General features: G+C 40.8%; 1 protein-coding gene across 1 annotated transcript; it reads left to right on the top strand.

The window, feature by feature from the left end:
* The first annotated feature begins 207 nt into the window (after positions 1-207).
* Positions 208-12,772, top strand: BCL2L12 (BCL2 like 12). The gene is made up of 4 exons (XM_018572016.1): positions 208-244; positions 343-452; positions 7,265-7,534; positions 12,725-12,772. Exons 1-4 carry the CDS (start codon positions 208-210, stop codon positions 12,770-12,772), a joined length of 465 nt encoding a protein of 154 aa, XP_018427518.1.
* Positions 12,773-13,384: the final 612 nt, after the last annotated feature.

Below are 13,384 nucleotides of genomic sequence, written 5' to 3'. Positions count from 1 at the left end.
ACATGTGTGTATATATATATATATATATACATATATATATACATTTAAATATAGATAAGTAATTTTGAATGTAACTATTCCTAAACCATTCATATGATATTAGTTTTCTACAAAGCTAGAACTTTTAAGCTACCTAAGAATAAGTATAACAGTCAGACCAATATTATCTTATAAGGGGTCATACATTTTGGCACAGGTATTGCTCTGATGAATAGCTCCCTCAAAAAGTCAGCTTTAGAGAAACGTCTTTCTATAGAGTATTTGATTCTGAAATAATATTGGCATGTTTTCCTATTACTGTTTGCCTTACCTATATGTAATTTGTTTGTCTATACAATTTAGATAACAATAACGTGACAGTCATCAACAAAGCAGACGGAGAGGACAAAGATGAGGTAATCCGGAAATTGGTGGACTTGCTCCAGGAACAGGCTGTTGTGATCAACGAGAAGGTAAGAGTAATGGTAGGGATGACAACTATAACACAGATACGTTTTAAGGTAGGCATAAACCTAGACACTTGGATAATCTGAAAATTCACGTCCATGCCTGTGAAGACAGTTAGGTTCCATTTAAATAGATTTCAGCTTTAAAGGACAACTATCAGGAAAGTAACCATTTATTTCTATATGTGGCATATTATTTCAATTTTTGCAATGGAAATGAAGAGATGCCGTAGTGACCACAATGAAATGGAGCAAAAGCCTTTTAGGATTAAGGTGCACAACTGACTTCTGCTGGTAAAGAGCCTATTTTGAGCGTAAACCTATATTTTTACTTGTGGATAGAGTTGAAAAGGGTTAGAATGACTTCTAGTGCTGTCTCTGGTCAGGAGATCTTCACCTACTCGATGTCCTTGTGACATTAGAGCAAGAGATAAGGAGAAGGCTGTCATGTTTGCTCCTTTATTTTACCATTTTCTCATCATACCCTGTTTCCTTCATAATAGCTGCAATCAGGCTCGGATTCCCCACGAGGCCACCGAGGCCAGGCCGTGGGGCAGCAGGGCGCAGAGGGACGGCAGCAGAGTGCAATCCCCCGACGCCTGGAACATAAAGTGCCGGGCGGTAAGTTGCCTTCTACATTTAGTCCTGCTTTGGGAAGGCAGGACTAAATGTAGTGTGGGGAAGCCTCTTGTTCGTTTACAGGTGATCGAGGCGATGTCGCCGCGATCACGTGTAAAATATGTGCAGCCTGTCCGTCCTCCCTTCCCCTCCTGTATTGGAGGTGACAGGGTCAATAAAGAGAACCTGTCAACTCCAAAGGCTATCACACATAAGAAATAATAATAAAATAAAAAGGTGATTTAAAAAGTAAAAAATAATTAAAAAAATAAGAAAATAATTATAAATAAATAAACAATAAAAAAAATTATAAAAAATAAAAAAGTAAACGATAAGCTAAAAATGTAAAAAAGTAGAAAAAAATGCTCCCTCCCTGAGCGAGTGGGAAAGACTGGTTGATCAGGCATTGCCCATTTATAAACTCACATACGAGCAGAGGGGCAACCCGACACGTTTTGGCCGCATCTGGGACCCATGGCTGTCCTCCTCCTCTAACACAACTGTAGAAGTGGGGTGAAGTACTAAATGCACTCTCATCCTTTAGCCTTACGACCCCAATTCTAGACCTCTGAACCCCTGGAAGTATTTCCTGCCATATTGACTGCATGTGGCTGTGTTCGATTCCCCACATTGTATACTACCTGTGCTGGAGGGTAAATACCATGTATTGAATCTTGCAACAAAATGCTTGTGTAACCTTGTAATCTTGTGATCAGTGAAGAGTGTGTAAATATTGTAAAATTGCCTGGGTTATGTTGACCCGGTTGATGTCTGTCTGGAGGTTGTTTGTCAGTATTATTGTTGTTGCTCAGACACTTGGAAAAATCTCAATAAAAAGCATCTAGGGGGGTGCATTGCGGAACCTGGCCTTGGGGCGGCAGGGAGAGTAAATCCGGCCCTGGCTGCAATCTAAAAGGTAAACCAGGTTTTGGCCTTTGGGCTTATGCACATGGGTGGCTGAGACTGTACAGAGTGAATACCAGCATATTTTCATGCAAGAGGGAACCACAGGTGCCGCGTACAGCATTGCACAGAAGTCGAGCGCAGTATGTGGGTGTAAACTGGTACTTGCATACAGCTTCATATGCATACAGACTTAAATCTCTAGATGCAGAAAACCTGTATCCAGGCATTTAAGTCCATATGGCTACACGGTTTATGCAAGTACTGGTGTATGCCCATGCACAGCCATTGCAGCACCCTGCGTTTCCCTGACAGGACGCTGGGTATTTACGTTGTGCGGGCTCATCTATGTGCATAAGCCCTTATTTGTACTTATTGCTAATCTTGCATCTGGATCTTGCAGCCAAAATGTTTCCAACACAAATGATTGCTTCATTGTTTCCTCTTGGAAATTTAATTGGCCAGGGTCTGTCTACCGAAAAAACTCATATCAGTACATGTTACTGTAACATCTACGGCCACTGTTAAGTACACTATATTGCCAAAAGTATTGGGACGCCTGCCTTTACATGCACATGAACTTTAATGGCATCCCAGTCTTAGTCCGTAGGGTTCAATATTGAGTTGGCCCACCTTTTAACGCTATAACAGCTTCAACTCTTCTGGGAAAGCATCCACAAGGTTTAGGAGTGTGTCTATGGGAATGTTTGACCATTCTTCCAGAAGCGCATTTGTGAGGTCAGGTACGGATGTTGGACGAGAAGGCCGGGCTCTCAGTCTCCACTCTAATTCATCCCAAAGGTGTTCCATCGTGTTGAGGTCAGGGCTCTGTGCAGGCCAGTCAAGTTCCTCCACCCCAAACTCGCTCATCCATGTCTTTATGGACCTTGCTTTGTGCACTGGTGCACAGTCATGTTGGAACAGGAAGAGGCCATCCCCAAACTGTTCCCACAAAGTTGGGAGCATGAAATTGTCCAAAATGTCTTGGTATGCTGATGCCTTAAGAGTTCCCTTCACTGGAACGAAGGGGCCAAGCCCAACCCCTGAAAAACAACCCCACCCCATAATCCCCCCTCCACCAAACATTACATTTGGCACAATGCAGTCAGGCAACTACCGTTCTCCTGGCCACCGCTAAACCCAGATACGTCCATTGGATTGCCAGACAGAGAAGCGTGATTCGTCACCTCAGAGAACACGTCTCCACTTCTAGAGTCCAGTGGCGGCGTGCTTTAAACCACTGCAACGGACGCTTTGCATTGCACTTGGATTGGATGCAGCTGCTCGGCCATGGAAACCCATTCCATGAAGCTCTCTACGCACTGTTGTTGTGCCAATCTGAAGGCCACACGATGTTTGAAGGTGTGTAGCTATTGACTCTGCATACAGTTGGCGACTTCTGCACACTGTGCGCTTAAGCATGCGCTGACCCCGCTCTGTCATTTTACGTGACCTACCACTTCGTGGCTGAGATGCTGTTGTTCCCAGTTGCTTCCCCTTTGTTATAATACCACTAACAGTTGACTGTGGAATATTTAGTAGCAAGGAAATTTCACGGATAGACTTATTGCACAGGTGGCAACCTATCATGGTACCATACTTGAATTAATTGAGCTCCTGAGAGTGACCCATTCTTTTACAAATGTTTGTAGAAGCGTCTGCATGCCTAAGTGCTTGATTTTATACACCTTTGGCCATGGAGGTTATTTGGAGGGGTGTTGTAGAATGTGCTCTGATTTGTGTTATCGATTCCAACAGGTGTCCCAATACTTTTGGCAATATAGTATAAATATCAGCATGTAAAATATAAAAAAATATGTATACAATGCATAGTACTCGTTGTATTAACCAAAAGCCCCTATCCGGATGTAAAATTTTGTTTTACTATAGTGGTCTTTTAAGACCCATTATTCATTCACATGCACCAACTGGATTTAGACTTTTAAAATGTTGTTGTCTATTTCTAGAGCCGCATTGAATGGGGTCTCTGAGACAAAGTAACAGTTCTTAGTGCTCAGGTCTTGATAGACCGGGAACTAGATTTTAAAAAAGCAAACAAATTAAGCAAAGAAAAGTGGAGGTGTTACCAGCAGGAACCAGATTCATCCCTACTGCCATATTTTTCATTTGGGCTAGAAATTCTTAGTGACTATCTGACATTATTGCTGCATGAGTAATGTTCCAAGCCTATGCTTCTTATGGTTAGCAGCTGACTCCTTGGCCTTGGTGGTATTGTGCGAGTACTCCTCCCCATTGTAATGACTTAGCCTATTCTTTTCATGGAGATGTGGGGCCCAGGGTGGCAGCTGCATTCTGATTGTCACCAGGGTGGAAGGATGAACATCATTTACATTTAAACAAATGCAAATGTTTGCTGCTATGGGTCAGATAATTACCTTATCTGGGGGCAGAGGATTAGCTTTTTGATGAAAGCGGGAAAATAGACATGTAGAGAACCAGCGTGTCCATAAGTGTAGCTCAGCAAGGGGTGCAAGACAAATTGTGCTCTACAGGAAATTAACTTTGTATGCAAACAAAAACTGCAAACTGATCAAGCATCAAAGTAGGACTCCAGGGAAACTTGATAGAGGTTGTTTTTTAGGATAGCATAGAGAAGGCCTATCTCTGGTTTTAAATGCTACCCATGTACCCATTGGTACTCAATTCCTAAGTGACAGAATTTCCAACTTTTCTACCTGATTTTAGGTCCATAGGTCCATGGACCTGCCCTTTTTCTACAAATACCCCTTGCGTCACAGAAATACTTACTGGTGCTGGTATGAACTCTGTACAGAACATGCTTGCTGTTGCCTTCTTTCTACTTTTACCCATTCACTGTGCCTGTATTTGAAGCAGAAGCACTATAGAGTCCTACAAATATTGTGAGTTATCTCAGAAACGGTAGCAATTGGACAGATTTTCCAACCTGAAGCACTTTTCTTTTCCACATTTATCTACCAAGACTTTCTGCCTACAGACATGTTTTGTTTTTGGTCTCATCGTAGGGTTTAGGTGCACCAGCAGGCACCACTGAACAAAGTTTGTCAGAGAGAAGTGTTCAGTCCACCAAACAAGGTTAAAAAACATTGTTTGTTTTTGTTTTCCCCCATGATCAGCGCACGCTGATCTACCCCTTTCCACAAACAGTCACACAACCATTCGTGTTTAGGGACCCAGTAGCCTGGACTATTAACTGCCCCATAGACATAAAATCCAGGGCTCTTTAAAGTGACACTAAACTCAGGAGTTAAATCCTGATGCAGCATTTTAAAGATTTAACTCCTTAGTTCAGTTTTACTTTGACCCGATATTGTTTTTTGGTTTTCTTACAGAAATGGTATTGATCTTGTTTTTGAGCATTATTTTAAGATGAAAAAATTACACTTTTGAATTTATAACAACTGCTGAAAGTGGAACTGTTATTAAAATTCACACTTTATAGAAATCAGTGAGGCGTTACCACATCACATTATTATTTTAAATAAAATAGTATGTGTTCCTTGGCATTATTTTAAACAAAAGACTGCTGTTCCTCAGCCTCTCACCTAGGCAAATCCATCGGCCTTTGGCTGCCAATTACTACCATAGAGAGTCTACAATTTTTAGTCAGAAGTGACATAAGTGGTTCAGAAAAGGCTGCTCCAGGACGCGAGTGTACAGTGAGAAGGACAAACTATACATAGAAATAAGGTTTTTAACACACATAAATAAAATATAAACATAAAAATACTGAATTTTCCCTTTTAAAGAATACATTTCCCATAAACATCAGAGTACTTAGATGCACATGTAACATCCAACCAACCTTAGACCACAGAATTGTCTGGTAGACATTACTGGTGTTACTTATTATGTGAGGAGCAATGGGGGTTAGTCCAGGTTTCTAACCTGCTGCTGAGTGTAGTCACTTGGTAGACATTTGGGGGACCTATAGTTGTAAGAGTGATGCTTACAAACAGCTGAATTGAGTGCCTTTCATCTCCTGTCCTTCTATAGCTTAGTGTAGTTTTATAAGATTTTACATTCTTTAAAGGATAAGTGCACTGTAAAACCAAATGCACTTATCTTTTTTTGCCCCCACCCTGATCTAAACAGTACCACCAACACCCTCTGCATATTTGTACTTTCTGAGATCCGTGGTCATGATTTACATCCAGCTCCCCATTGCTCCCTCTACTGGCCGCACCTACACAATACAGCCCCATAGACTGCTATGACAGATGCAGTTAGGAGACTTGCTGAATGTCAACAAACAGCAAAGCAAACCCAGATCTCAGTAAGTACAGATCTGCAGAGGGTTGGGATCGTTTAGGTCTGGGGAGGGGCAAAAAGAATAAAAAGTGTCTAAGACCCCATTCACACTGAGCTACATCAAAAAAAGCTTTTTCTCAGCGCTGATTTGAGCTAAGCGACTTTGAGAGTCATTGAGCAACAGTGCACATATTGTCACGCTACGTATCGCTAATTTTGGCATTGACTGCGTAGATGCTACAATGGGCTGTATCCAATCAAAAGCGGCCTTGATGTGACATAATTCCTCTTCCTGTTTCCTGCTTATGTTCCTGTGCAAAAGTGACACTTCTGTAGCACGACATTGCCGCGCAAAATCGCTGGTAATGTGCGACATTGAGCTACACCATTGAAGTCTATTGGGCCAAATCGCACCAAATCCGCCGAAAAATAGATCATGTTCAAGTGACAAGCTTGAGCTACAAGCTATAGGCCACATTGGGCTGTGAGAGGTGAACAGCTCCATTGAAAAGCTACATTGAGCTTCATGTTCGAAATTGAGCGGAAATTGCGCTACAAAACGCTTAGTGTGAATGGGGTCTGAAGCAAATAGCCATGGCACTTTATGGCCAAGCAAATGCCAGAGCAGATAGCTTTGGCACTTTATGGGGTTTAGCATGGTGCCATAAGTATTCATCTTCACTGCCCCTTTAGATAAATGCTAACCTCTGCTTAGGAATGGCCACAAATCTAATACAGTGAGAAAGCAAGTCAGTGTGGTCCATGGTTTCGGCACTGCCTTCTTTCTGAACTCACTGCATTGGAGCTTGAGAGGGATGTTGCATAGGACAAAATCATGTTGCAATAAGTAGTTTGAGAGGATTGCATAAATCTAGCAGCCTGGTACTATAAAAAAAAAAAAAAACTCGGGGGAAAATAAACTGAGAAGCTTTCTAGTTAGGCCGGCATGCCTTTTTTCTGTTCTTGAAATGAATGACATTTTCTTAAAAGTAATGATTTTCAGTAAGGTTAAACTCTGACAAATTTTCTTGTATTTTCTTGTCTAGATCCACAAAGATCCCTTTCTCAGGAATGCGCTCAGTCGAATGTCGTATGGCAGCTTCTTTCGACTTGCAGAGGTTTTCACAAGCCAGACAGAGGTTGAGACCAGTGAAGTTGGTGCCAGCACGAGCCCTGAACTGACTAAAATTGCCATGACGATGGAACTGACTAGGAAAGTAGCAGGAATCAACAGTCATGCTGTTCACCAACTCATGGGCTACAGTCTTCAGTATATGGACATGTTTGTACCCTGGCTGCAGAAGCAAGGAGGCTGGGTAGGTATTTCTATGTTACATGGTCTATAGTGAATTGGATGCATCTCTGGGCTTGTAAAATCATCCCTGTCTTGCTTGAATGTTTGCAGGTGCTGTAAATGGCCACAGTTTTGTTGTGGTACTAGGCAAGCATTGCTTCATTGCTTTGCATTGAATACAGAGGTTCTCTAGAATGTCAGGAGCTAAATAAGAGAAAAGGGGATAAAATGCCATAGATCAGATCTGTAAAAGTATAGTAGTTTGTGCCAAACGGTATTGCAGTTGGAATAGATCAATGTAATTCTAGTGCGTCTACTCATGTATGTGAGGTTGCAAGATGCCCATCCTGGGATCAAGCAACCTGGCTCTTAAGCTTGTGGAGCATATGTCTGTCTCCATGCAGATAGGGTGGATGATGGCACTCCTGCTCCTCAATGGTCATGCACTGGATGGGAGTTGGATCCCAGTACAAAATAGAGTAGAAAACTTTTCCGCTAAAGAAAACTGGAAGTGAACTCGGTTAGAGCTGCAGCTAACGATTATTTTCAAAATCGATTAGTTAGCCGATTATTGAGTTCGATTAATCGGTTAAAGTAAAATTAAATACATTTTTAAAAATGGCTCCAGTGATGGGACTACTAGTTTGTATTGAGATTGTAGTCCATCACAGGAGCAAGCTTGGAGTGGTGGAAGTAAATAATAATTTTTAAAAAAAATGTGGTGTGCAATATAGTGAAATGAAAAGTGTAAAATTATATAGCAATGAATGCAGAATGGCACCGGCTATAGAGGACTACAAATCCCATCAATAGTACATTATACAGCGAAATGCAGAATACCACCAGCTATATAGGAATACAACAAATGCCAGCAATACATTATAGCTGGCGGTATTATGCATTGCGCTGTATAATGTACTATTGCTGGGTTTTGTAGTCCTCTATAGCTAGTGGTATTCGGCATTGCACCACTGTATAATGTACTATTGGTGGGATTTGTTGTACTCCTATAGCTGGTGGTATTCCGCATTGCACTGTATAATGTACTATTGCTAGGATTTGTAGTCCCCTATACAGCGCAATGCAGAATACCACCAGCTATAGAGGGATACAACAAATCTCAGCAATAGTACATTATACATACAGTGTATAATGTACTATTGCTGGGATTTGTAGTTCTCTGTATAATATACAGCACAATGCACCATCAGCTATGGAGGAATACAAATCCCAGCATACATTATACAATAATACATTATATATGGAATACATTATAGAGCACCATGTGGGGGGGAGTGCAGGCTTACCTAAGCAGTCTTCCAGCAACTTGCTTCTGAGATCGGGCCTGTCTATTGGCGATTGTCATCCCCCCACCCCTGCTCCTCCTTACTTCTTCTCCCTGCGTCCCTGTGCCGATCGTGGATGTGGGAGGGCGGTGAGCGTGAGGCGGGGAGGAGGTGGGGCGTGTGGATGCGGGAGGGCCTGGCAGCGGCGAGCGTGAGGTGGGGAGGGGATACAGCGCGCAACGTGTGTGGAGCCGTGAACAGGGCCAACTAACCAGAAGCCGATTAATCGATGATTGAACAAGTTGACAACTTTTTCAATCATCGATTATAATCGATTATGTCGATTAGTTGTTGCAGCCCTAAACTCGGTAGAGGGGCCTGTTTTGAAAGGCGATGCTTAGAAGTTTTGCCTTCAAAAGGTAGGTTTTTATTTGTCATACAGCAAACAAATACGCCATCAACATATATACCATCTAAAATAAACATTATATAGCATACAATTAATAATAATCACTGTTTGAGATTTGAGATAAGTTAGGTAAAATAATGTTTCAATATTTTTTGAAACCCAAAAAGATAAATAATATTATGTAAAACAAGATTTTGTGAAAAAATAGGCTCATGTTGATTGCATCTTTAAAGGAAAACTATGGGGTAAGTGTTTTTTACCCCATAGTTAGCCTAAGGGTCACATGAGGACATATACTAGCGTCCTCCCGTGACCCAAAGCTCTGTATATCGCGAGCTACAGCTCGCGGTATACTGAGACCGCCAAAACCAGGGACTCACCTCATAGTTCTCCTTTAAGTATGTAATATATGGAATATATTAAAAAAATATAAAAAGAATAAAAAAAATATGAAAATAATTTTAATGTGTACAATGATTATATGGTTAGATTTATTTTTTCTAGGTATAAACACATTATAATTTTTTTTAAAGTATGTTAAGATTGAATGTGAAAATATACAGTATACTGTGTGATGAATTGATAGTTTATTGAAAAAGTTGACAACTTTTTCAATAATCGATTATAATCGATTATGTCGATTAGTTGTTGCAGCCCTAGACATAAGTTTGAATACAAAATGCCAGAAAATGTAGTGAAATGCACGCCATCTGCCTAAAAATAGCACACGCACGGCAAAGAAGCACATGCACATCCGGCAGCTTGAATAAAACTCCTCATACAGACTTTTACAGATTATACCAACCAAGTCTCTTCCTTTTGATTTATTGAGTAATAATGTTTACTCCTTCGTTGACTTGCTGACAAGTAGCTTGCATTGTTCCTCACTTCCAACCCTTGGATACTCAAATGAATTTGAAAAAAATATATCAATTTCTAAATAAAAAAAAGTATTCTTTTTTTTTTTTTTAACTTGTCACTATCAATTCATCCCACTGCATATATTTTCACATTCAATCTTAACATACCTAAAAAAGAAAAAAAGAAAATCATGAATTTATACTTAGAAAAGTGAATCATGAGTTTTAATCATATAATCACTGTACTAATTTGAAGTATTTCCATAGTGACTTTTTTTTATATAATCTCTATATTTATATATTACATACTTAAAGTGGAACCAAATGTACCTTCCCATTGCTCTAATGCCAGCACTGACAACTTCACCCGGCCTTCTTCTTTTTTCGGGATCTTCAGCCACCTTGATTGGTTGGGCTGGAATGGCGTTACTGATGCACACGGGAGCTCATTTATTTAGGCACCAAAGTGGATCTCTGGGCAAAATCAAAATGATGCAATCTGTCACTAACACATCAGTCTTTGATTTTCAGGAGTCCCCTCTCTAACATAGTTGATCATTCAAGTAGAGCTATTATTTTTCCACTAAAATCATGCAGTAAATGGGAGGGAAAATCCAAAATGTTGAGTTGTCCTTAGAACAGAAATAGAGGTGAAGTCTTCAGGCGGGGGCACTTGCAGCAGTCACAACTGTCTGAGAGGATGTTCCTCACTTTAGAGCGATTTCCTATCACTTACTGTTGAGTCTACAGGACATACAGTGGAGGAAAATCTCCCCAAAGTATCACAGACAGCAAAAAAAAGCAGCTTTTAACCCTTCTCTACTGTAACCAAAACTTTAAAAGTTTTGGCTTGAGGTATACTGTACTTTGAATCAGAACTTCAGGCAAGAATCATAATCACCAGATGCCACCATACTGTTAGATCTGCAAGCACCATGTATGTGCACAGCTCTACACCCTTTCATGCCAAGAAATCATGATAATGGTAATAATCATGCATCCAATTGGTGTGTATAGCATAAAATGTCTGATTCCTTAATCATAGTTTATTACCTGTCCTCTTAATTGGACAATTAAAGAGCAGCAGTAGAGTGAGTCAAGAAATGCCCACCTCTCTGGACACTTAGAAATCACTTGGAACTCACAAGAGAGTGTGGAAGAAACTAGAAAGAAAAGGAAGAGTAAAAGAAAGAGGTAAAGGAAGAAGAGAAAGTAAAGATTAGTCTGGGGGACACCCAAGAGGCCAAGGGACACCCCAATAAATGGAGTGACCTCATACGAGCCAACCTCAACGTAACGTCAAAGTGAGAACTTACATGCGATCCCGAACGAGAAGTCAAGCAGACTAGGTAGCTGAAAATCGTGGATACCCGTCATAAAGTTGGGTCATTAGTTCTTCCATGTGCGTCTATCTGTTGAGCTCAATTACTCATTTCTGTGTTGTGGGCACAGTGTCTAGGGATGACTGCTCTAGCTGCAATGAGGAAAGCGCACGATAGGTCTTTTCTTAACAGATGAGAGGTGTATTTTAAACATATTTATAGCTGAACTCCAGGTATAATTTATTCTGCATACTTCCAAACTTGACCCAATGTAAGCATGCATATGTCATACCCGAGTGGCCCACAGAGCATCATGTAAAGCACTGCAGTAGTTGAAGCTAATACAATGCTGACAGTAATCTTCCAGGTCCTGGTACTGTACTGTGCCGAGCAGCTTCTTCTCTGCTCTAAAAATACAAGGGGTTGCTTGCTTGGCAAATCGGCGTTTCAGAGAACAGCTATTTTTATCAACTGACTAATGATTGAACAAGGGGCAGTGATGTCACAATCCAACCCTTATCCAATCAGAGAGCACCTTATATTCTCTGAATTTCCTAAGTGCCAACAGAGCGACTCCTCTGCTGTAGTTTAGTGATTGGGTCCCCAACCCCATGAATGATCCAATTGGGGATAATGATGGTGCATCATGTGGCTATATTGATGAGCCATTTCATCATGATGTAAATGCCCTTACTTGGCTTTGGTATGAGGCTGCTCCATCAATATAATAGATATTAATTCATAACTGGAGGTGTGTAAGGATGGGAAGAAAACAGGAGGGAAGGAGAAGGTGCTGCAACGTTTGCAATGCAGAAATGAACTGGTAAGTGATCCTATTACCAGTTAATTAAAGAGGACCTTGTACTTTGTGCAAGGTCCACTTATTTAGTAATGACCCTCTCCCCTCATCTTAAGCTGCTTCAAAAAAGAAGAAAAACACCTGTGGGGGGGAAAATGAGGTAATAGGGAATAAATAGTATCCAACATCTCACAGGGTCACACTACAGCACAGTGCAGTAGCATCTTTGTGTGAGACTTGGGCTACTTAGTATCAACCAGGATCTCGCCAGAAGGATGGTGCTGTCACCCTCACATAGGCAAGGTAAGTATATCACCTACATTTTTCCCCCATACATGTTTCTCTTCTTTTTTTTTTCTGCAGCACTTTGAGACAAGAGAAGGGCTGTCACTAAGTTGATCAGTTTGGCCTGCGTAGCCACCAGTTACCCAGGTTCCCTGTTAATCTGTGTTTGGGCAAACCTATTTACCAATCACTATTCTTTCGTATGTGCTTGCCCCAATTAAACATATTTTTTTTTTTCTTTTCTCTTACAGGAAAATATTGTGTCTCATGAAGATATATCGGACTTTCAGATTGATTAGTGAAAAAATGTAATACCTACACAGTTGCAGACTGTGTAGTGGGACGTGAAGGAAATCCCTTTCATCATGTTTGGCTTTGGACCGTACCAAAGAAAAGACTTGACCTGTTTTACTACACTTGGCAAGGTGCTGACAAGACATGTGCTTGAAACCCTATAGATGGTTTGTTAAGCAAATCTATTTAGCTAAGCGGCTGTGAATAAGACATGTCTGAAAACTCTTCTGAATCCTCAGGAAGCAAATCTGCCAAACTATGAACCTTTTAAAGATTTGATATCAAAGACTTTTATGAAATGTTGGCATCTGCTGGCATATGCCAATTCTTATTTTTTACCAAAAATCCAAATCCTCCAAGTGAGGCAGGTGGAATGCTTATTTTTGTACACCACTGTTGACATGGTTTTGCGGGTATTAAAATTGTAAAGACCTATTTCTTTGAGCCATCAAAAGCTGGTGTTTCAGTTTCTGGTTGAACTGGTGAGTTTAGTCACTTACAACTTTATTATACTTTGAGGGGACACTAATGGTAAGCTGACTGCTCCAGAGTTCCCGGTTCTATGCACTTCATGCAGTTGTCGTTCTCCTTGTTGGACTTTTTCATTTATTCTACGG

This window comes from Nanorana parkeri, unplaced genomic scaffold, assembly GCF_000935625.1.
Source record: "Nanorana parkeri isolate BGI_ZX_2015 unplaced genomic scaffold, ASM93562v1 scaffold1902, whole genome shotgun sequence".
Classification (NCBI taxonomy): Eukaryota; Metazoa; Chordata; class Amphibia; order Anura; family Dicroglossidae; genus Nanorana; species Nanorana parkeri.
Note: the sequence above shows the minus strand (reverse complement) of the source record. Positions and strands in the feature narration are given on the sequence as shown.